Source organism: Haemaphysalis longicornis, unplaced genomic scaffold, assembly GCF_048455015.1.
Source record: "Haemaphysalis longicornis isolate Haplotype H1 unplaced genomic scaffold, Haemaphysalis longicornis Haplotype H1 scaffold_8, whole genome shotgun sequence".
NCBI lineage: Eukaryota > Metazoa > Arthropoda > Arachnida > Ixodida > Ixodidae > Haemaphysalis > Haemaphysalis longicornis.
In genome coordinates, this window is record NW_027526445.1 from 118,499,493 (window position 1) to 118,524,423 (window position 24,931).

Genomic DNA, 24,931 nt, shown 5'->3' on the forward strand with positions numbered 1-24,931 from the left:
CGATGTCGTGTCTCGATTGGCTGGCAAAGCCTGTCGTGCGAAATACACATGTAAATACACCGAATGTGACTTCCGTTGTCTGTTTTTCACGTTTGAAACATTTTTTTACTTCCGTTGTCTGTTTTTCACGTTTGAAACATTTTTTTAAGTTTATGCGCAATAGCTAGCCTTCGCTAAATAAAAAGGAAAAAAAAAAGTGCTGAGGTTCGCGTTCACATAACCGCGCGACGTTTGAGGACTGATAACCGCACGACTGGTTCAAGAAAACAAAGTTCCCCTGATTCAGATGCGAGTTTCAACTTAACTCCTATTTCAAGGGTCTCATATTATTATGCTTTTGCGGACCCCTTGGCCGCGAATGGTCGTTTTACAGGAAAACAAGCACGAGAACGACCACGCCCTTCGAATGGCGTGCGCATTGCGCAACAAGCGCGCAATCGAAAGTCTCGCCGAAACAGAGAGATGACAGCACCAACAGCACGTTGTTCGTCGTCAGTACACCTTTAATGTTCAACCAGCGTGCAACACAAATAACAACAGTCCAAATAGGTGGACATCGCGCGGCGCAGAGTAAATTATTTAAAATTGGGTGTCGCCTTTTGATCACAACATGCTGTGGTCGATCAATATATACAACATAAACAACAGTGGGTGCGGAGTTAATAAAAGTACGGTGCTCGTTAAATACACACAAGCGTTACAAAGTTTATCAAACAATCTCTGCAAATTTTATACTCCTAGCAAGAGAAATATAGCAAAGACGAAAAAGCACATACAATTGAAAATTGTAAATAGCCCTCGCATAAAATATACCCGTACACTTTAGAAAATTTGGGAGTTTTTTTCTTTCACGGTCTGCATCACGGAATGTCGTAATAGCTACAAGATAAAAGCACAGAACAAAGCACACAAGAAATTCTGATGAAAGGGGCAAAGCAAGCCAGTGCGTTTGTCTGTTAAAACGCAACACACATCTAAGTGCCGGAACAGTGGCATAAGGAATGATATAACAGATCTTCCAAGCCCCCACAAGTTTCTGCGAACTGTGTTTAAAATCCCAACGTACATACTAAGGCAAAAATATAAATAAAAGGGCCTGTTACCCACGCCAAATACTTTCTTGGACTACCTTAGTGCCCTAGGAGGCTGCAAAAAGAATTTAAACACAAAATGCAGAATCCCAAAGCACCTATAGTACCCAAAGCCTGTAGACTAAATGACAAAATTTAGTGCTTACACCAGATATTGGGTTCGAAAAGCAAAGCACCTTGCATCCACTACACAAGCGGCCAGGGGCGGATCCAGGCTCTTTCTGAGTGGGGGGTCAGCGCCTATCAGGGATGATGATGATCATGATGATGATGATGATGAGCAGGAGGAGGAGGAGGAGCCTTATTTATTCACTGACATTTCGGGAATGCAAAAACACAAGGAATACAACAAGTCATCAATTCACCTTTTTCTGCGACCTGAGTGGTTATCTTCTTGGAGGTTTAAATTCAAAAATTAAGGGAGGGGTCAGGACATCCGGACCCCCCCTCTGGATCCGCCAATGCAAGCGGCTTCCCTTTCAAAAACCTTTGACAATATAGTTAATTACATGAAGTTGTTTAAAATGCGCAAGATGTGGTGTCGTGAAATACAAAAAAGAAAGTGTCGTGAAATTAAAAAAAGAAATATAAAAAAAGAAAAACGTCACTAAACACTGCGCTTGGGTAGACGGCAGTTGTTCTTTTACAACAAACTTAATTAATTGCTCCGTTGCGGGCTGTCCCTAAACATTCAACTAAGATATGGCTTTGCTCAAAAGGTCAGTTGAGGCAAATTTGCCAACGAAAGCACAGTATTGGCTGGCAATGTAAATGGCACGGTGCTCACTGCAACTTGATGACCATTCTATGTCGACATAAACATACAACTTTCAACTACTGTGTTACGCACCTCCAAGGAGAAAAAATGCTGCGAAAAAGTTTGATTTGCTTCTGCTCTTGCGATATTTTAAACAAGGAAGATACTAATGACACCAAGACACATATCAAAAGAGTGATTACCAGGCCAACTTATTTCTTTAACAGGCTCATTACCTAACCGCGTATGACGGTGATGCCAGTTATTTTTCTTTTCCTTTTCTATTCAGTGCAGTAATGTAAGAAAAAGCTGCTATTTAAAGAAAGCACACAATTATTTACAAAAAAAAAATGTTTTTGGAATAACAAGTCTTAGAATGATTGGCACAATGAAGACATGGCAGTTGTGAAGGTTTGTTCACGTCTTATGCAACAAATGTATGCAACATATTGGGCTAACAAAATATAACTGAAACAAAGCGTAATTTACACTAACGGGGCATTTGACAATTGGAGCTATTTTTTTCTATAACAACGCTCAAGAATTTGTTCCAAGCTATGCGCAAGCTGCCGCAAGCAGCCGAAGAAAATTGACACACAATAAATACATCAATAAGACGAATCAAGCTAACAAAAAGGCAGTTTGCAGATCTTTTCATACCCACCTCAAGACAAACCACACTGTTTCTTGCATCTACTGACAGAAATAAACATGCAAAGTTCTGTAATAGACAAAACGTAAGGCAACACTTGTGCCTATTCTAGCTTCAGAGCAAAATTCAATGATTGTTGAAGCATTTTTGGCCACATTAGGTCACGCAAGAGTAGGCTGGAGTGTCACAACACCATCGATGTTGGTTTGCACTAAAAATTGCTCGAACTCTGCTGTTTTGAAGTTTGAGCACCTAATCAGACAACAGGGAATCAAAAGCCTTCTTTTGTCCATCTAAAGCACGTTAATTAACAGTGCAACCCTGCACACTTATGACCTGTGCAGCCACCAAGAAAAAAAAAAACCTTTAAAAACAGTATAGAAACAGCTACAATGGAATGCGTGAAATGAGAATAAACTCAGTAACAACAGAAAACCGTGATAAAAGAAACGACACACATCATGGTTGATACGACTGCCTGTTGGAAAACACATTATGTACATAAACAGTGCCCACTTGTTTGCTGATGTCTACAGAAAGAAGCCTGATTACATAGCAAGTAATGTGTGCTACATAGCACCCTGATAACATCTCTCATTGTGCCACAGGTGTTATCAGATAGCCCCTCTAATGAAGGCGACAGTGGGCGTGTAAGACCAATGTTTCAGAGATGTGGACATACACATTGTGACGCCTCCAACTGCACAGAGTTCCGATAATCAACATTTTGTCAGACTCCAGAGCCCTGTGACCAGCAAAGGATTTGGCATTCATTAAGGGTGTCGTCTCTATTCGATGCTACAACGTCTCTGATAAAATTACAGTGCTGCCTTCAACACAGAGATACATTCGCTGATACACACCAATGTCCAATGTGAGACTGATTGCAAAAAAAAAAAATAGTACAGTGTATTTAATTCCATAGCTTGAGTAATAAATACCAGCTTTCACAAAAGATGTTCACATATTCCTAAAAAAATTATGCCATGTGCAAAGATGTATCTGATAAAAACTGTCAACCTTGTTGCATTTAATATTGCAAACTAGAATGTATGAAACGACAGTGCTGAGATGATAAGGCATAACTGAAGCACAAAAAAAATTGTGGCATTCAAAGGGACACAGAAGGCAAAACACAAGCTGTGGCAGCAGTCGTGAAATCGTGGTGAGGGAAATGAATTGTTCGATTAGCAATTCGCCGCCAATTCACGCATCATTCGGCCCCGAATCAACGCTAAAATGGCTATGGGAAGGTCAGAATATATCATTTGAAACCAACTTGCTGGTTGTTTCCAGTGTTCGTTTCAGTGAGCCAATAATACACACAGCTATGACAGCTACAAGGTAAAAAAAAAAAAAAAAAGGCTTCCTTGGAGCATATAAAATGTGATGCACACCCAGGTTTTGTATCATGTTTGTGATAAATGATGCTTACAGTAGTCGAACGGCTGCATTTCTGAGCTCTAAGCAATGCTTCTACCCCCTTGCTTCACGTGCACTCTACCAAAGCAGTGTGCAAAAGGGGAAGCCCAAACTCCACAGGCTTCAGCTGCCTCATGACATGGCACCAACTAAGGTTGTTTCGTACTATTTGATCTTTGACAAAATGCTAACGAAGGACTTCAAAGCAGCATTTCTAGCTATAAACGGTAAAAGTGAAGCTGTCAGGATTAGTTGCACGTTAGATGAAATGGGAAGTGATCTTCGATGAACGTGTAATAATAATGAGTGTGGAACAAAATGACATGTGAACATAAAAATCCAGATCTTGGCACACAAAATTCAAGACTTTGGTCTAGACAACAAATATTCACGTAGCAGTGAAGACCACACTTTGCTACAAATAATGAAGTCATGCCGATACTTCAACTCTACCCAACGAGATTGTGAAACTGGTACAGTCACGATGATATTTCTCATAGAGTTTGAGCCTCAATTTGTTCTCAGCACATGCTTAGTAGAACGTAATGGTATCAGATTATTAAAGTAAAATGATTTTGAACCATAGTGCAGGGAATAAAGAGCGCAAGTATCTCTGCTGTTTGTGCCTGAATTTCCTTCTTTCTTGTTGCCACAGCGTATTTTCAGACAAGCAAAATAATGCAATCTCATATATGGGCTGCTCATCAAATAGGGCTGCCACCTGCCCAGTTTTGGACCGGCCCGACCGCTTTTTTGAACAGCGGGCCGGTTGCCGGTCCATACTTAAAACCGGCCGTCATTGGCCGGTTTTTTGGCCCTCGTGCCGTGGTTATGTCCGTTTTGGCGTATTATAAACGTCAATTCAACAACTAGGACGACAAATATGTGTCGACAAGCTGCGCAAAGACACACGAGCAGAGAAAATACGCGAGCGAGCGCGCTGCCTTAGATGGAGGGGGACCTAAGATAGGAACAAAACAACGAAATGCTTCCACCGCGGTCAGCAATTGCGGGTACTTTTCAGTGAAGCACATACAGAGCAATAACCAAGCTCTCAATCACTTTCAGTACAACGGGTATGTTGATTTCTCTCTAAGAAAACGCTACAATAAATGGCACTGCATGTCAAAAACATTGCGTCTTTCGTTCAACACAAATTGATTATTCTATATACCACACGCCCCCCCCCCCCCCCCCCCCCTTTCCCAAAGGGCCGGTTTTTTTTCGGGGAAAGGTGGCAACCCTACCATAAAACCCTCGCCCCACAATCACAGCCAGTGAATCTTAATTCACTCTCAAAGCTATGGTGCACTAGATTAGGGATAGCAGAGTAAGATAGAGCACAGCAAGAGCAATGAATGACAATTTTGTCAAAACAGCCCCGAGGTGATACCATCACACATTTCATTTTTTTGTAATATATGAACACACTTGCACTGTGTAGCCACACACAGAAAAATGCAGATCAAACAAAATTGAAAGAGGGTGTCACAGACTAGATGGGTTGTTGAGACAAGTGTGCAGGAGTGGAAAAGTCGACTATTCTTTCACGCAACGTGACAGTGGTTGATAAAGGTGCACCTGTCGAATTTCTTTAGAGCGGTAGCCAGTGCTCCTAAACACGGTTCCGCCTAAGGTGCTGGGTGGAAAAGAACTTGGGGGTCACACTTTCAACCCTGCCTTTGCTGCAGGGCTAACCAAAACTCACAAGGTTGAGCCCAGTCTTCAAAATATTTTCTACCAACTGCCTCTGAATTCGATATTTTCATTTTTGTAAGTGTGTGCATGTGACATTGGAGCACGGTGGTCAACTGAAAACAAGATTGTTGGTGCTGGTAGGACCAGGCATGTCAAGATGTTCTTGTAGATTTCCTCGCCACACTTGGCGACTCATTACATTTGAACACTGCACGATTGCACAAGCTTGCACGCATATCCTGTAACTTGTGGTTTTGTTTTCCTTTTTTTTTTTTCACTGCAGTGGTTGAAGCAGTTTTGCGGCTCAAGGAATCTTCCCTTGTCTGTGACAACCAGCATTCACTATTCCTCTGACAATTTAAAAAAAAAAGGTAAAAAAATAATAAAAAAACACCATCCCTCAATCGGAAGAGTGGTGTTCGTCGACGAATTCCTTTGCACATTTCTTGCCCAGTACAGCCACAACGGAACTCTTCTTTATCTCAGCCACTGTGGTGCTCAGCTCTGCATACTCTTCAAGGCTGTCCTTCACGGTTTCAAGGTTCCAAACTGCATCACCACATGGTCTCCTTCAACTGTTTCCAGGAGTCATCAACCTGGTCTCATGTGGTTACGCTTTCTCTTGGGAAAGTAGCGGCCAAAAGGCGAAATGCGACTCGTGTTTCCTTGAACCTAATATTGGCGTCAATTTTAACAGGCACCTGCAGTGCAACCAGCGGCAGCTGCCTAAGCCTTGAAAAGTCAAGCTACTTGGTTTCCGAACTGTTGGTGCTTCTTTTTCCGTCACGCCAGTGCTTGAAAGTGAATATGGAAGTTACAGGTGTAACAAAAGCCACAAAAGGAGGCATTTAGTTCTCTGTCCCACGGAGCACGGCAGGATTTTAAAGCCCGGACGAGCTTTTTTGCTACCCGGATACCGAGTAGCAAAAAAGAGGCCTTCTCATGTGAGCATGTGAAGTCAAAACCTGCTGAGGGGCACGTACACTCAGCTGATGTACCAGCCCATTAGCTGAGTGTACCAGCTGATGAGCTGGTACACTCAGTTTTGACCGTGTGACCTGAAGTGGTACAGAGAATGAGGCCTGGGGTGGCCCGTGATTAAAGTTACCAACTGAAACCGGCCACCGTACACCAACTTGACTCCAAATGGCTTTGCCAAAGAAAAGCCTCTTTGGCGGTGCTTGGCTTTGTACTACAAAGTTTTAACTATACTACACAGGACAACAACAATGCAGCGACACACAGCATGGACAACAGCAGGAAGGTTTGAGTAGAATCCAACAGTCGAAGCTTGGCTCCTTCGAGACACTTGCTTGAACTGCGGTCAGGTTTCTGCGAACTGAATGAAACTCTGACCAAGGAAGCTTCCAGCCAATGCTGAGCCCCGGAAGCCCCACCTGTCCCTTGAAGACGACACCCGCACCTCCATTCGCCAGTTTTGACTCATCTGCCCTGTTTCGAGCAAGCTGGCAATGGTTGGGCCTACAAGACTCGAGATTTGACAGAGCTGCACGAGATAGAAGCACTCTAAATGGCAGTTTACACCTGTGAAGAACCAGCTTCGTGACTTGCGGTTCATCGTAATTCCTAATTTTTATCGAGCAAATAATCTAACCTTCACAACGTCCCTCTTCAAAAAGACTCAAGCTTAAACCTTGTTTCCACAAAAAGGGCCGGCTGCAACCCCCCCTCCGTCCACAACAGTACACACTCCATTTTAGCAGCATGCCAATGGCTTGAATCGGTAGCACTGATAAAAGATAAGACAGCTCTTGGAAAAAAGCCTGAGCACCAAGCTAAGATGTGGAGGCATGACGGAATTCCGATGGAGAGTCCACCATTGTGTACTTGCACAATAAGGAATTGCTGTGCAGGGAAATACGCACCCAGCTCAAAACAAGAATGAACACCTTGATTATTTATACAAAATAACATAAGAATGTGCAGTCAGGGAGGCTCTGACAAAGACCCACATAGTCTGCCAAAGAGGGCAGTTAAAAATTCTGGCCCACCCTGCCGTGGTGGCTCAGTGGCTAAGGCATTTTGCTGCTGATCTCGAGGAGGTGGGTTCAATTCCCAGCCGCGGCGGCTGTTTTTTTAATGGAGGCGAAAAGCAAAAACGCCTGTGTGTTCAAGGTTTCGGCGCACGTTAAAGATCCCGCCCAGGCGGTCAAAATTAATCTTAATCTGGAGCCCTCCACCGCGGGACGCGTCATCGCCTGTGTAGCGTCGGCACGTCAAACCTCACAATCAATCAATCCAAAATGCTGGCCCACTCAACTAATCAAGTGATTGCACGCCTAACTGCCAGCCTCATGTTTCTAAAAAAAAAAAAAAAAAAAAAAGGGCAGGGGGACCATAAAGACAACACACAATTTTCCTCCAATCGAAAGAAGCTGCTTCGTCGCAATAACATGCTCATGCCGATTTCGACGCAGAATCAAACCAAATACAGTATATAAGTCAATCGACCAGAATTAGGGGAAACAGATGTAGGGGAAATCGACCAGATTTAGGAAAAGCACCTGTCCATTACTTCCGAGTTGTTGATCAATTCACTCTCGCACTACAAACTGCCAGCCTCCTGGTTAGCTCAGTTGGTAAAGCAGCTGCTCCGGTTAACTCTTTCATTACCGCGTCCATAGAACGTGGGTCAGCGGTGGTTTGGGGTTCGAATCCTGGACCAGGACGAATTTTTCTTCTACTGCAAAGTTTCTGAGAAAGCTGTACAGCTTTCCTTTGCAGCCGTACGGCTGCATTGAGGTGGATGTCAAACTTTCCTTCGCCAACTTTCTTTAGTATACAAGTCAGAATACAGGGCAACTCGGCAGCTATTTTTCCATACTCAACTTGTGACGCTGTAAGTCGAATTCGCGCGACTCCGTGATATGGACCAAATCAACCAAATGTCGAAACAGTTTTGCAAGCTTGCAGCTGAAGCTCACAGTGTTTCAAATAAAAAATAGAGCTACTTTGTGGTGGCAATGGGACTGACAAATGGCTACAGTGCGACGAAGCAGAGGATAACATAAATCAGAGACAGATGACACCAGCAGCTTCACGAGCGATAGAGATTCTGTGCTACCCTGAGTGGCTTTTGAAGCCAAATTTTGAAGTAGAAAGAATTATGAGCAAATCGTGTCCGCTGTGTTCTCAGAAGGCACTGAGGGTTCAGGTAAGTTTACATGACCCAATTCTGGACACCTTAATTGACTGAGGCAGGAACAAAACTCACAGGTACACCGTTGTATAGCATCGGAGTTATCCACTGAACCCCACCTGCTACCTTTTACTAGGTCTGATCAATTTCAAAATTATTATTACTTTTTTTTTTTTCACAATAGTTCTGAGTCATTTACGATGGCTCAGTGCGGAGCTAAGGCATTGTGCTGCTGAGTTCATGGACACGGATTTGATACCATGCACGGTGGCCTCTTTCAAGATGGAGGTGAAAAGCAACAACACCTCTGTGCCGAGATTTTGGCACACACACATTAAAGACCTCCCAGGTGGACAAAATTGATCCGGAGCCCTCCACTATGGCACGGCTCATAGGCCACCCCATAACTGAATTTTTAAATTTTTTGTTGGTTCTAAGTTGCTCCCCCAAGTATGTGTCACCGAGAGCTTGCAAGGTCGCATTATGACGCAAAAAGTTGGTACTAGTTTGAAATCGACTCCTTCCCGTAACGAAAGCAACGTTTCCAATTGCACTGAACTGTAGCACGCTACAAGCTTTCAAATCTTTCGAATGAAACAAAGTTACATGTCATCCATCTCCATGGTCTCTTCAGACACGCAACAGCTGCTATCCATTATCTAGTGCACCACAGCAATGATGATTCCACACTGCTCCCACAGAATCTGCTGCTTCAACTTGTGAGACACAATTAGTGCCCGGCAGTTGGCCAGTAATGTCCCCATTTGCAGTCTTCGTTGCGTACAGTGTCACTGTTCGGCAAGGAATCTCAAGTTCAACCTAGAACAACGGGCGCTGATCATGTGGATAGCAAAACACTGCAAAATTTACCCGGATGCTGTCTGTAAAACGTTTGTGAACGTCACTTCAGGAAAGTGACAGCAGTCTTGTAAAAACCAAGTTCACGAATTCAGTTTTTTGGGGTTTTCTTTTCTTTTCTTTTCATAACGACATTTTTCCCTCAAATATGAGTGCCATGTGCACACATGTGGCCCCTCAATGTGGTCACAGTGAAAGAAAAAAGGTACAATAACAACTAAACTGTAATTACAACTCACTTCGCGCACTGCTAGGCACTTTGGAGCCACCGGCACGTTTGAAGTCCCCCTCTTCACCTATTGTTATCTCTCCAGCACTAACGCAGGTGGGGCGTTTCCTTACTGAGCGCGACATCATGGGTTGGACTATCTTTCGGCCAGCCACATATCAACAGCAGCAAGCCCTCTCCGCTGCACACTAAACAGTCACAACAGGCATAAACTGGAATGGCAAATCCTACATCTAAGTGAATCCAGCACTTCTTTGGCGCCCCTAACGAAAGCGAAAACGATAACCCCGTATTACAGCTACTAGTATTATGTCCTCTGCAGAGCAGCCTGCATCATCACTCTGGGTTTAGTAGAGACGCTTCTAAATTACTCCTTCAATAAAAGGCAGCACCATTTTGGCACTTGTGAAAATGAGCACCCATGTTATCTCCCTCAACAAGCATTGTCGTGACAAGCATTACAAGCTCATGATTGTGTGCGATGCACCTATCTGTGCTTGTTCTAGCTGCAATGGTCTTGTATCAGTTATAGTATGACACTAACGCTACCTACACAAGCTTTTGATTGTTTAGAGCTTACCTAAGGCTCTAACGCAAACCACATCCAACAGATGAAGATGTAGCACTAATGTTTTAAGGATTGCAAACAGTGTATACAGAAACTCCACCAATGATTAATCGCTCCTATAAAACCTTCAGTTTTCTCCTCAATGGCGGATACGTGTTGCATACTTTCAAAATTATCAACTTCATACTCTCAACCTTCGTGCACAGTTAAAACTGAAACATACTCTCAACCTTCGTGCACAGTTAAAACTGAAACAAACAGTTTAAAGGAAATTCAGGAATTACTTCCCTTTAAACTGACGTTCACAATACTGATAAAAACGCAAGCACAAAAATGCTCAACAAAAAAAAGAAAATCAGTAAAATTGGGCGCCATAAAACTGGCCACGGTATCACGTGGCAAGCCAGAAACAGAACAGCTGCATCGATGCCTTTTCAAGCAGTGACGAAATGGAACAAAACAGGACACAAATGAAATCTGAGCCGACAAATATATGCAGCCACCCGTCTGAAGGAACGTCCCATCATGTCCAATGGCACCGCAAGATATGAGCACTCTCCCCTCTTGGCTGATTCTCCTCCACCTCATTGCGCCTGGATGCGACAAAACTACAGCCCTCGCAAATGCTACCTCGTCAGATGTTCTCGCATCAGCCGCACATCCGCTTATACCAGAGTTCTTCAATACACACCAGTTGCAAAACTCCACTCCAGAATTTGGGCCAGGAGTGGCACCTGGGAGACAAAAACCGAACTTGCTGAACATTTACTGAACAACACAACTTAATGAAACAAGGCTTGCTTTTTAAAGTTAGGAACCATTACATTAGGCAGTATTTATTAATGTTTCCACAGTTTTTTTTTTTCCCCCTTGTTATGACTTACAACAGCAGCCGCAAGCACTTGAGTTCTACCTGAACTTTCCATCGGCAGGTAACACACTAGTCAACTTGCTCTTGCATGCCCCCAGCAAAGGAGGGCAAACTGTGGACTGCTGTTCGGTACATGATGCCTATGAACGAGTTTCGCCACTGGCGATATTGAATAACTCTGGTTTGCACTCTAGTTTCATCCGCCGGTGCTAACCCAAGACTGACACACCCAGTGGAGTGCCGAGGGGAGTGCCAGTCGACCCGAGCCCCTCACAGGACGTCGTCGTACTCGCCGCTCGAACCCGAGGAGCTGTCGATGGCGAGCGTCCTCTCGGGCACGGCCATCAGGTTCCGGGGCGGGTGGCGAGGGGCGTCGTAGCGGCGGGGTGTCGACCCCTCGCTCCCTGACCGCTGGTGCCGCGAGGTGGGTGGTGGGACGGGGGAGGCGAGGTCGAAGGGGGGGGCCGCGGCGGAGGCCATGTTGGGCGCCCCATTGAGCTGTCCCAGCAGCATCTCCTCGTGGCTGGGGTCCCACGAGGGCGAGCGGTCTTGCAGGGCCTGTTTGTACTCCTGGATGGACTCGTTCAGCGACCACAGCTGGCACAGCAGCGACATGTCCATCTGGCGCAGGCCCACCTGGGCGAGAGGGGAACGACCGCAGACGGTTGGTGCAAGCCTGTACGGGTTGGAGTGCAGCCAATCCAAGCCAAGGATGCATTTTTGCAGAAAGGTCGCAGCAATGATGCGGTGTGCAGACAACCGCTGCCCACTGATGTTGCGTCTGCTAGTTGACCTTTATTCTGCCAGAAGCCTCTCGGCATTTATACGGAGTCGGCAATATACTTAGCACACCCACTTGGCTGATGTGCCAGTGCCCTGGGTTCAAATCCCACACGAACTCAAGCGTGTTTTTATTCATTTATTTTCTCTTTACAACGGCAGCCATTTCGGTACCATTCATGCTGGCACAGACAACGACAACAATGACGAAGACTATGTTCACTTTTCAGATTTAATGAAACACCCCAGGCTTTTGCATTACAATGCCCCAACCACATTCCAGAGACGGCAGGTTAGCAGCGGAAGCCTTTTGCCTGAAGCAGGCTGAGATTTCTAGGATCTGACGCAGAGAAGGAGCCTCCCAACAACAACCAACCAACCCATTTGTTCCCAAACCAGACCAGTGGCAGCACAAACATGACTGACGCCTGCACTACACAGCAGTTCCAAAGGCCTTCCGAAGGCCTTCGAACCAACTGGCTATCGAGTGCCCCATTGCAAATACATACGGTGAACTTCCAAGAGAGCCTTAAACTGTCATTTGAAAGCCACCATGAAACACAGGCATAAGATGTGAGCACCCATCAGGACCGAGTGGCCCTGCAAGAGGGCTGACCACGTGATCACACCTAGTCGTGGAGCCTTCTTTCCAGACCATACCAGAGAATCTGAGGCAAATCCTAGTGAGTGCCAGAAAACGGTCTGGTGGGGTTGATTTCCCGTGGGGTCCTGTGATTGGTTGCATGCGCAAAAACATCACAAGAAACGGCCCAGGCAGCCAATCACGGCAAACCGCATGAGAATTCAACTCCAGCGGATGTTTTCCAGCACCCAGTAGGATTTGCCCCTCTCTCCCTCTCAGACTATACAAGCTCCAGTTAAAGACTTGGAAGTGTAGTACAGGGTTCAATGGAAGTTCGTCTGGTCAGGTTCTCAGCTCCTAACAAAGTTGCAGTCACTGACCGAGTCATCGAATGCACACTTTGGCTGATTTGTTTATGAGGTTTAATGCACCGACGCAACGCTGACTATGAGGCGCACCGTAGTGGAGGGCCCCCTAATGTCTGTGTTTTTACACTGTTGTTCGAAGATGAACCAACATTTAGCAGCACCATCTTCGCATATACAAAAAAAACTTTACCATTCCTTCCTAAAGAATGTTGAGAGAAGCGCAAAAGCTTTCTCACACCAAACTGCATCAGAACCTTCGCTGAAAATGTGTCCCATCAATCGTCAAATCTTCAAAGACCCAAATCGCAAACGAAGAGCGAATCCATGTGACAATTTTTTGCGCACAAAGTAAGCCATCTATGAATGACCTAAATGTATACCGATACATGGTTTACGAGATAAATGTATGCTACTGTACTCCTTCTTCATGATCTATGCATGTATTGTCTTATCTGGAACCGTTCCCTTTTCGTGATTTTCAAGTAACAATTTTGACATAACGCAAGCCTGCTTTCCCGCATGCACCGTGTGTCCAGAGTTCTGATCAGAGCTTTTCGGTCGACCAACTGGTCTATTCGTTCTTTGTCTGGACACACGCATTGCGAACGTTCTCCTAACCCGTTTCCCCTCTTTTCGACAGCAACACATCAGCTCCTTCCCTCATTTTCCCCTCACCATTTCCTTGCGCAGAACAGCCAGCTGAGCGTCCAGCCTCGATGACCGGCCCGACCAGGTGTTGGCCTGCTTCTCCTTGGGCAGGGGGCCGCCGGCGGGCCGGCCGTTGCCCAGGGTGCTGCTGCCGCCGCCACTCGGCCGTGGTTCGGCCGCGAGCGGGGAGCGCTGCCGCGAGCCGCTGCGTGCGGGGGCGACGGGGGGTGGGCCCGAGCGACTCAGGTCCTGCTGGATCATGGTGCGCATGAGGTGCACCCTCTCCACCTCGCGCCACTGGCTGCTGCTGAAGTTGATCAGGCCGCTCAGGCTCTTGGGCAGTGGGGGAAGCTCCCGCAGGGCATCCATCCGCCTCCTGGCCGGAGATCGGCCGTCCGCCAGCTGAGCGCTGCTGGCTTTGGCAGGGAGGAGGGTGGCCAAGACCGGCTGGATGGTGGTATACAGAAAAGCATGATTCAGACTGGGGAAGGATCGACAAGTGGTTGGTAGTGGTCCTTGAACACCTTGAAGTAGCCCAAACTCCACGTGTCTGTGTTGAGTTTGCCGTTTGCGTTGGGTTTGCGCTACTTAAAGGTGCTCAACACTGGGGAAACTATGTAGACATGCAAACCCACAGCACCCACATATGGATCACCAGCTAAGTTGATGATGAGTCCAAGACGTGGCAAAAAGTTTGTGTACAAACAATATACGAGGGCTCACACAGATTATGGTTGCTCTATAAACAAGGAATCCCTAGAGTGCAATGCAGTTGTGGGCCCACTCACACAGTGTGGGCCTCTTTAAAGGAGCCATGAAGAGAAAATGCAAGTTGGTTTTATTCGAAAGATTTCGTGTTTTATTGGCGGTGAGCGCGAACACAGGCGGCGCTGCGAAAGGCGCCTCCGTGACGTCAGCTTAGGGATTCTCGCATTTGTCGTCTGCTTCACTCAGGATCGCTCTCCCTGCTGTTTCTGTGCTCTTGGTCAACGTCTGATGCTTGTCCGCACCAGAATTGGCGTGTGGGTAACTTTTTATCGTAATAATAGGCTTAAAATCGCATACACTAGCTCATGGTGTCAATTAAAGTATAGTTTTGGATACCGCTACGGGAGAAACATTGCCGGCGCCACCCCATTCCTTGCGAAGCCGGCCCTGTGCGGAGCGCGAAGAGTCGGAGCTAGGCGTCAGCTTCTCATGTAAGCATTCGAACAAAAGGAACAGTCAGCTGCTACTAACCAACCACAGCGAAAATGGAGGACCAAAACAAATTCTAGGCCTTCAGGGCTGTCGGCTTTGGCAGAAGGCATCACGATTCCCGGTAATCATATGTAAGGTAAAACAGTTTTTGCAACCTTGCCGAACGCTCGAACGCGTTTTGTCACATCACTTTACGTTGTCAAGGCATGAAAGTTTGCTGACATGCACTATAGACTGCAAAAACTGTAGGTTGAGTTCCAAATAACCCAGTGTGTATATACGCGCGTGCTGATTCTATACCAGGCATCTAACCAGTATGGAGGTTTATTGAGCAAAACGAGTCACGTCTTCGTTAAATTTATAGTAACACATATATGTTTGTTAAGACCTGGAGGGATATTTCGGAACATTTTGCACAGCCATATCTTCCCGGTATTCGGATATGCGTTATACGAAAACTGCACTCAAGAGGAGGAGGAGGAGTAAGGGGAGGAGGGGAAAACTTTGTTTAACAAATAAATCGATCTGGTTAGTGGGCCGGGTCCTCAGTCCAGGACAAGAGAGTAAAAGTAATTTTCTTCAAATCATAGAACGCCAGCCCGAGTGGAATAGGATTTGTTCTTCGCGCCTGAAAGGGTTGAAAAGCAATACAGAGCTACTTGGAATTCTTCTTCGGTTTCGAGTCTTGTAATATATGCAGGTGTACTATTTATTACGTTAGTTAGCGAGTATATCATGCCTTGAACACCGTAATCATGTCATCATTGTTCGAGTTAAGACTCAGTTCGTTATGATAACGATATAATTACGATAGAAATTCGGAGCACAAAAGCCGCCTTCGAGTACTGTGGATCCCGTTGTTTAGGGCGCGATCGCGGTGGCGTAGCACAAACCTTCTCATTGTATTTGCATGTGAATAAACAAAGCACAATGCCGATATGCACCTACTTGCACGCAGCCGTAATGAAAGCCAATTTGTGAAGAAGGGAATGTATGCCATACAAAATGAAGGAAATATCCACACGACCTTTGTGAGGCTCCCAAACATCCTGAAACCTTCTGATAAGAAGTTGGTGACGGTGCAGAAAAATTAATGCGTTGGGCAGAAAAAAAAAGCAAGAAACATTATTCCGATACAAGACAACAACGAAAGAAACAGAAGAAAGCCGCCTTATTTCCTGCTGTGCGATAAGCGTGTAGAGGCCGCTGCTCGGTACGTAGTATAAGACTATTGAGTCTTCATAGGAGCATCTAAAAAATACTGCAGGGACGCCTACGCATTTTGAATACTTATCGAGAAGCTCTGATCGCTGATCCTCGCGGATAAGCAAGAAAGGACGAGCAACACACGATCTTCTGACCGATACTCTGTTGTTCTCTATCACTTCGTGTGTTGCAAACTTGTGGGGGATACAGCTTCAAATTATTCAGATGCGTCAGAAGCTGGCAAAATAACTGAGTCGCTAGAAATACGCTTTTTAACGCACTACAGCAAAGAAGCGGGCGATTTCTAGCCCAGGCACTGTTGCCCCTCACAAGCGGAGTGTAGCAGACGACAGCGGCGCGAATCCCTAAGCCGACGTCAGAGCCAGGGGGCGCCACTCAAAGATCTCACCGCCAATAGTGCCCCCAGCGCTTGTCCGGATACAAACGGTGCTTTATTCACTGAGAAATTAAACAATTTAGGTTAAAATTTTGATTTTCCCGCTCAATCGTGCGTTTTCGTGGTCCCAAGTGACATCACGGGAACTGACCGCTCTGCAGCCTAGAGTACCTTCATTCACGCATCCGCCGTACAGGGTAGAGACACGTATACGCTGGCGTCGCCATTTTCGGTTGCTCGCTCGCCGCCGAAGCAAGTCATTGTGTCAAAACTGCGCTAAAATTATCGCCGCAACGCGGTTTACTGAAGAAGTTTGAATCATATTGTCTGTTTCGCGTTGCTAGGTCTCGTGGGAAACGAAAAGACGCGTTGAGCCCGTTGGCCCAATTGCGGCGGCACGGGACCGTTCAAAGGTTGTCTCCACCCTGTACAGCGGTGTTGGTTTGTTCCCGAGTTTCTTTACGTTCCGTAACCTAGATGGCGCCACCATACCGTGGCAAGCGTTTGGTTTGTTTTTGCCCGCATTTTAAACCTGGCTTGTTTTTGTTCTGGGAGAAAATATTCGTTCCCTGAAACAGTGCTCGCTCGACAAATGGGGTCACGTAAGACACCGTTGCTTGCGTCAATCGGCCAGTGTCGTCTGAGACAACCCCAAGCGCCGTAGTGCTGTGCAGCTGGCTAAACCAAGCATGCTGTGCGCAGTACGAACAGCAGAACGCATCAGTACTTCTATGTTTACATGTGCTTTCGTAACTTCCACTGTTTGTCCCATCATTCTTATTGCTTTGTAAGGAATGTGCCCTAAATTTAAGCGCAAATCGCTCGTTCGTCTAGTTTGTAAGCTCTACCTAATTTTCGTCTGCTTCTGCCAGCCTCCGCCAATCGCAGAGCTTAGCTCATGTGACATCATAGGTTCAGTTGCGGGAAATGAGCTGGTGGGTCGCATGACCATTCCCGTTTTTCCTAATTATGTAGCTTATTTGAGCGAAGTTTATGTTAAAAGTGGTGTCAGTATGATTCTAACAAGACAATCTTTTGAATGAACCAAACTTGTGTTTTCTCTTCATGGCTCCTTTAACATATGCAGTAATGCCTAGATTACTATTGGTGCTTGCCAGCAGCACTACCCTGTCGGTCGGGAACTATTGTATGATAAATTCAAGTGCAAAATGCCCTCTAAAAAGGAAAAAAATTGTGAGTCAGTGTCACAATAAATCCGCCTTGAGGAAAAACCTAGGTCAGGCCACACATACATAACTACCCCATGAGAAAAAAGTTTGCCACGTTATATGCTTGCTCCGCTGCAAATGTCATCGAAAGTAAGTCCTCGTCTCTCCCCACCCAGCCCTAAGACGATGAGCATCGGCACACCGGCGCTTCTCCGCCGCAATGTCCCAGCATTTTCTGGGCATGTCTTCGCGTCTGGACTTGGCACTTGATGAACACTGTCTCGGTCACTGAAGGGACCAAAACCACGTGATCTAGTGCCATTGTTTCAGGAGCCTTGTGAATTAATGCATGGCTGAGTACCATTTTGCCACAGCACACAGTTGTGACGAAAGCAAATACGAATCCCGGAGCGCACCACCAAAGACACCGGTGGTGACACTGGTGGCGCCACCTGGCAGTGGCCCTGGGAAACAGGGACATTCGCACCCGGGGCCACTGCCAGGTGGCGCCACCAGTACTCTAGGTGGTGTGCTCCATGGTTTGTACTAAAGACTACAGTCTTTTCTCATTTGCTATCGCAAAAATCAAGTATCCATGTATTTTTAATAAAAGTACACTGAAATATCACTTATGTATTGATGTTTCGCCTCAGATATGCGTAATGTTTTGTTTTTGCTCAATGTTTTGACAAGTGTGAACATTGCCACCAGATCTGGATGTTTAGAAACGGCTTTGCCTATATAAACATCTCGTTCGACAACTCCCTTAACTTTAGCCAGGGTTAGAGTGTGGCTGAATCAAGGTACAAACCAAAATTTTTCATACTGAACGAGAACGCGAAGCTGGGTGAGTCGGTAGGAATCCATTAATAAAAACAGCGAAAAGGACGGGACACGAGTGAAAACAGACAGGGATGGGTGCTGACTGACGACTGAAGTTTAATGAAAGAAACAGAGACATATAAAGGGAAATAAAAAGCATGTGGAATGCTCACCGAAGCTCGGCCACACCTCGATAGTGAGCAGATACCTGGACCAGCTCTCATGTGAAATTTCGGAAGCGTTTACTATCTACAAAATGGGGGACTCTTGCGACAGCATGCCATCAATCGCTCTACATGCTAAAGAGATTAACTATTTAGGTGGTGCGACTGTCGTGGCTGATACCACGGAACAGCAATCTTAGTTTTTCATTTTTTCATGATGTTGTCATTCTTGTTTTCCACATGCTTTGTATTTCCCTTTATATGTCTCTGTTTCTTTCATTAAACCTCAGTCGTCAGTCAGCGCTCGTCCCTGTCTGTTTTCACTCGTGTCCCGTCCTTTGCACTGTTTTTATTAACCAAAATTTTTCCATTAAAGAAGACCAACAAAGACTATCATCTTTAAAAAAAATGTGAGCTGGAACTAACTGGTTCATGGTTAAATTATCAGCTGGTCCCAGCTTTGAATTCAGCCATAAACTAGCTGGTCCCAACTCTTAGGTCCAAAAACTTTCTCAGGCGTGGGCTCTCTCAGGAAACAGCTAGTGCAAAGGCCAACATGTGTACCAGACATCATGACCAGATGCTCAAATCTGTTTTCGGTAAGGGAGAGTGCCTTCACCAAAAACAGACTGAGAGTGCCTTTACCACTGAGTACCTGGTGGTGATGCAATAAGTGATTGCAGAAGTGAGATGTCTGACGTCATGCAAAGTTTCTGTTTCTTTCTAATGTACGCACCCTTCCTGGTTTCGGCAATAAAGCTTAGTTGAAGTCAGCACCTGTCTTGAGTGCTTTCTTGTGTCCTCGTCTTTTGCTCTGTGCAATGATGTTGACATTGTGATTCCACGTCAAAGTACTGTGCAAACATGCACCTTTTCAATGCTGGAATATTTTTGCCACGTACTTTGGGTATCTTGTGCCCACAAGCCTGCAAATTTGCACGTTTGATATATCTGCATCTCTTTTTCATGGTTACAATGTTAACATTGTAACTGATTGCTGTAATTCACTCCTTCAATGATGCAGCTCACAAATAACTTAAGCTAGCTGTGGGAATGACTGGCTTTTGTATTTCACGTAACGTCAAACACTCAGTTTTTTTATCTGCAAATAGTGGGAGTATTGCAAGCCTGAAAGAGCGGAATATCACTTCTCGAACACATGCTTTTGTTACATGAAAGAGGAAAAAAAGAAAAAAAAGCTTGACAGTTTTAATTCCTGAAGGTACAAACATTAGTTAGTAAAGGCTTGGATAAATTTGGCGACGTAGAATTAAATGCATGGAAAATGAAATACATCACCGACATTAGAAGAAGCTTAGTTTGTTCTAGTATCAATGCGGGCACAAATGCATTCACATTTACAGCAGAAAAAAAAAGGGCTTCCGAAAATTACGATTACGACATTCATTCTACCACGGCATCCCGAAACTGACTGATAACTTTCAGCCAAATTTTGTGTATCACTCCGGCGATTTTAAGTACCCGCATTACACTATAATTTCTTGATAACAAAGCCCCACTCATAGCCCTGAAAAATTAATAAAAGGAGAAAGACCCGAACGCGAAATCTGCATGACGGAAAGCTAACAAACCCGGAAACGAGATTTCACCGGCAATCACAACACGGCGTAGAAAGTTTACGGAACAAAACCGCTTTGCTTTCGACGGATTTATAGATGCGCTCAAGGGGCACAGTGCGCCATAAATGGTCGAACGAGAAGGTTTGAAGCAAAATTAAACGAGGAAAACATGCAAACCGGCAACGGTAGGCTGCTCAATAAAGTTTGTTTCCTACAAGACAGTAAGACGGAGGAAAATTGAGCGGTCAAAACCACGCCAGAACGATGTTCAGAAAACGTTGTTTTTGACCCTCTTTACCGTTACTTTTCCCCTTTAATAATTGAACATGCTGCGCCTTTCACACAGTGCACCGATCTTGATCGAGTCGAAATGAGAACGCCCGTCAAATCCAATCGGACACATCGGTTCCCCTTTGTTTGCAACGACGATTTTGGCTAACCACAGCAGCGCTGAAATATCAAGTAGCCCAGCGCGGCATAAGGTAGGATGCAAAGTATTGTAAAACAATGACCTGGTGTTTGAAGACCACCTTCGGTTCAAACGTTGAACGGGATCACATCATCAACGCGCGAGGAAACAGCAGCAGCATCCAGAAACTGAAAGCGCTGAAAGCGGGAGCGGCACACTAGCTAGTAGAGAGACGTGTTTTGCAAGTAAGATGGCTGTATTGAGCGTAATAATTGATAGGCGGCAGCACCTATTAAGAAGGCTTACATTTTCTAGTACACCCCATAGAGTGTACACTCTAGAGAATCTATCTAAAATAAAAAACAACTTTTTGCTGTTGTTTAGCTCCTTCGTTTAGTGAAGTATTTATTGCAGCAGCAATAAGTTTGAAGAAAGCCCGGCGGATAATGATACATGAGCACAAAAAATAGGTAGCACACCAAATCTGCACGCGCATTCTGACAGCCATGCGGTCGATGTAGGATCATTCGGATCATTCTTATCCTCTGACATAATCTAGAGAGCACTAGGCGTTCATCAAATTTAGCCAAATAGCATTTTAGGGGCCTTAAATAAGACCATTCGCGAAGGCCACCTGTTACACACTGCGGCTGGATAGACTTTTCTATTTGCATACAGGTGGCGCCACTAGTCCTGTCAGTCAACGGTCAAAATTGCTCGAGTGGCGTGGTGCAAAGAACACCGCTTGCAGCTTGACAGAAAATTCTTGTGGAGAAGCCTGCCCTCTGTTCTTCGCGCTGCCGTGCCGTTGTGGCTGTCGTGTGTGTGCGGCCGATCTTGATGCGAGGGCCGACGTGCCGAGGCTCTGCCTTTGCGGACGCTGGGGCCACCCCGAGAAAGCGGCGGCCGCGTGCGAAGGGATTATGAGCTTCTCGACCACGGCCGTGCGTCCACGGGATTACACAGCGTCGCCGACGACGAGGGAGCAGCGCCACAGAGTTGCAACGACGGTGCGCTAGAGTGCACCGACGTCGACGAAGCTTCGGCCGGTTCGGAACCACCGGGGTGAAGCCGGCGCTAAGAGTAAGTACCGGCGTGTTCTCTGCATCAGGCTTAATCTTTCCGACCCCTTGGAGGACCACTTATTCTCACCAAAGCGCACTGCTATCGGCGGCATGCACGGCGGTACTCTCTCTTTTTTCTCGCTGGAGGCGGCGACGCCTGCCCTTCTATCTCGGCCGTCACGTTTGTCGTCTGCAGTTGTTGCAACGCGCGCAGTTTTATTCGACGTCGTCGCCAGCGTGCGAAAAGCGGGACCGAGGGTCGGCTCTCGTTCTTTGCGGCGCCGACGCGCTGCAAAGCCGCCGCGAGCTGCTGCGCTAGTCGCCGGCGCTCGCCTGTCGCATAGCAACCTACTTTTTGCTGCGTGTTGCCTCGATTTTTCACGCTGGGGGCCGCGTGTGCGGCGACAAACACGTCGTCGGTCGTGAGGGCTGAGTGAGTTCGACAGGGACGTTGTTTGCACGCTGACGCGATCGACGAGTTGTGTTTCGCTTTTTGCGTGTTCTTTGGGAAGTTCTTTCTTGTCGACATCGGGCGAGGCTGTTACGCGCGGGCGATCCAGCTTGGCGCTTATCGCGGGGTTGACATTGGTCTGAAGGAAATGTCGCTTGTTAAGAAGACAAGCAAAACCTCCGTCTCCTGGCACCTCTTCCGAAGGACATGTGTGCCTGTCTTATCACGCTGTGCGCACGCGTGGCGAAACCGGTATTCCAACTTGGCCAATCTCGGTGCAATTAAAAGCGTTGCCGCTTGTCGAGCGCTTTTGTACGTTTACCGAGCAACGGAACGCGAGGCATGTTATCTACGAGTCCGTGTTTTTAATGACGTCTGTGTAGCATTTATGGCTTCGTAGCGGTTTTGGTTCGATGTCTCCGTGCGTTTCATGTCGACACAGCTGCAGCTTTTTCCTGAGTGTGGGCGTTTCGAAAAAACCCCAAGCTTTGTGAATCTCACAAAATCTGGCTCAAATACAGATTTTATTACAGCTGCGGCTTTTTAAACCTTCTGTTAAGCTTGTTGAGTCTCGTTTTGATACAGAATACGGTGAAGCCCACACACACGCACGCAAAATGCCGAGCCATTATCAGGTTGTTGGATAACTAGTTAAATTTCCTTCTTCACTTGTCTCTTTGTACACGTATTCTGGGCAGGCTCTGCTGAGACCAAAAATTTTATATTTGTGTTCATTATTTCGGCGCACGAAGTGGTCCGAATAAATATCTGTAGCCCTCCAAACTGCGACGAGCTTGGGGTTTGTAAAACACCAATTTATTTACTACGAATCTGAGAGTATTGAAGGAACAGGAACTGACTGACTGAATAATGGTGTACCATGAAATAAGCGAGTGAACAAAGGCGTGTGTCACTAAGTGCTGAAAAAAAAGCGTAGCTTATTTAATGGCTCTAGGTAAACCGTGTGATGTATGCAATTCAACTAACTTCCGCACTGTGCGCAGCTGTGTCGGGTTTTACAAAGAATGGATTGCCGAAAAAAAAACCTCAACCGTGTAGTACGCTTTATAGAAGTTGGCGCTCGTGTGACACCCTCCACGAACAATAGTCAATTACAGCCCGCGCCGGCATCGAGTTGAAATGCGCCGCTGTATCGCCCGTATAACCGCTGTCAAGCAGTCGACGGCCCGGCCGGGCCTTGCTTCGCGTAGGCCGGTCGCAGCACATTCGCTTGGAAATAAACTACCGTGGGTGACGCTTACGCCCATGCACGCGTATGCGTGGGTTCGTTGATCTCGGCTTTGTCTCACACCGCCCGGTTCGACGGCCCCGTTCGTTTTCGCCTCCCATTTCGCGATCTCCTGTGTCGCTCGCCGGTGACCGCGTAGTCACCAACCGCCGTGTTTCGAAAACAAAAACAGCCTTGTGCCAAGCAAGAAGAGAAAGGGAATAAAATACGATACACGTTTCTGCTGTGGAGTTTACATTGCACGGTGATTGCCTGTTTTCAGCGCGTCGTTTGCCGTTAACGAGCTTTGTCGTCTGCTCCGCGGTCATTTCCCTGTCGTCTGCTAACGACTTCTATGAAGGCGCGTTGCTGCTTGCTTTTACTTTTTCTTTTGATTTTGCGGCCGACCGTTGAAGAAGCCGCTAAGTTACGTAGAACCTCCAAAAAGTTAGTTTCAGCGAAGAATCCGCGGGAGATTGTTAACTACAACCCTTCTGCGCGTTTATTTCTGCCGCGAGCAATGCTGTGGTTGCACGTGGAACTCCAGGACTGTGTCACTAGGTTACAAGCACTGGCGGATCCAGGCTTTTTCTGAGAGGGGGGTCAGCTCCTATCAGTGGTGATGATGATGATGAGGAGGAGGAGGAGGAGGAGAAGCCTTATTTATGCACTGAAATTTCGGGAAAGCAAAAACACAAGGAATACAATTCACCTTTTTCTGCGACCTGAGTGGTCATCTTCTTGGAGGTTTAAATTCAAAAATTAAGCGAGGGGGGTCAGGACATCCGGACCCCCCCCTTCTGGATCCGCCAATGGTTACAAGTTCCCGTAGTTCGCGATTCTGACTGCCGCCTGCGTTAAAAAAAAAGCGATAAAAATTTTAGCTTCCTGTTTGCAGAGTCTCACTATCCCATATCGTGCGGCGCCCATAATCAGTAGATCTTTTCACTGTTCAGTTCATTCTGGTCCACTGCCGTTTCATCCAGAAACCCCCCACACCCCCCCCCCCTTTTTTTTTTTTGTACGATAGAGGCTAAATTCGACGGAAAAACGTGCGAAAATTTGTGTGTATGGGACTGCGGTTCTTGTTTTGTTGACGATGACAGACAGAGCTGCGTCATCGCGGGGATAGGATGTGTCCGTAGCGTACGCCGTAGCTTTATCCGATTTCTTGACGGAGTGCTCCGTTTCTGATAAGTGCTGTCCAATTGCTTCTAGCGGGGACCCACTTGATCGCGGAGTCTCTGGGGTGTGTCTCCCTGCGACCTTCCTTTCGGTCGGCCCGTCCCCCTCGACCGCCACTTGATGGAGGCTCGAGCGTGACCGAGCTGGCGATTCGATTCTGGACCTTCCCTTTCCCTAGCGCGACTGTGGTTTATTCAGTGGCTCTAGCGGTCGTTCCATTGTCTATGTCACAGTCCCTCGGGCGCGGTGAGTTTGCTTCGTTTAGAAATATATCGTTTCTTTGCATAAATAAAAATATTATCAAGAAATGCGTTTTAGTTAATTTAGTTTTCATGGCTCTAGCTGGCATGCAAGCGAGAGTTTTATTTCTT

General features: G+C 46.3%; 2 protein-coding genes across 4 annotated transcripts in view; one reads left to right on the plus strand and one right to left on the minus strand.

Annotated features, from left to right (window-relative positions):
* Positions 1–210: 210 nt before the first annotated feature.
* LOC144149002 (uncharacterized) lies at positions 211–21,345 on the minus strand. 2 transcript variants are annotated; one of them, XR_013318139.1, is made up of 4 exons: positions 20,736–21,345; positions 13,713–14,132; positions 10,666–11,942; positions 211–10,629 (listed from the first exon to the last, which is right to left on the minus strand). XR_013318139.1 is itself a non-coding variant. In XM_077680529.1 (3 exons), exons 2-3 carry the CDS (start codon positions 14,052–14,054, stop codon positions 11,577–11,579), a joined length of 708 nt encoding a protein of 235 aa, XP_077536655.1. In that variant the 5' UTR covers positions 14,055–14,132; positions 20,736–21,345; the 3' UTR covers positions 211–11,576. The 2 variants fall into 2 exon arrangements, 1 of the variants encoding a protein (XP_077536655.1); XM_077680529.1 differs by having other exon boundaries at positions 211–11,942.
* A 26-nt stretch (positions 21,346–21,371) lies between these two features.
* The window catches only part of Numb (NUMB endocytic adaptor protein), a 99,784-nt gene continuing 96,224 nt past the window's right edge, over positions 21,372–24,931 (plus strand). The window contains exon 1 of one of the 2 annotated variants that reach the window (XM_077680527.1): positions 21,372–21,715. The gene's annotated coding sequence lies outside the window, so the exon portion shown is untranslated. The remainder of the gene's footprint in view (positions 21,716–24,931) is intronic. The other variant, XM_077680528.1, reaches the window with a different exon arrangement.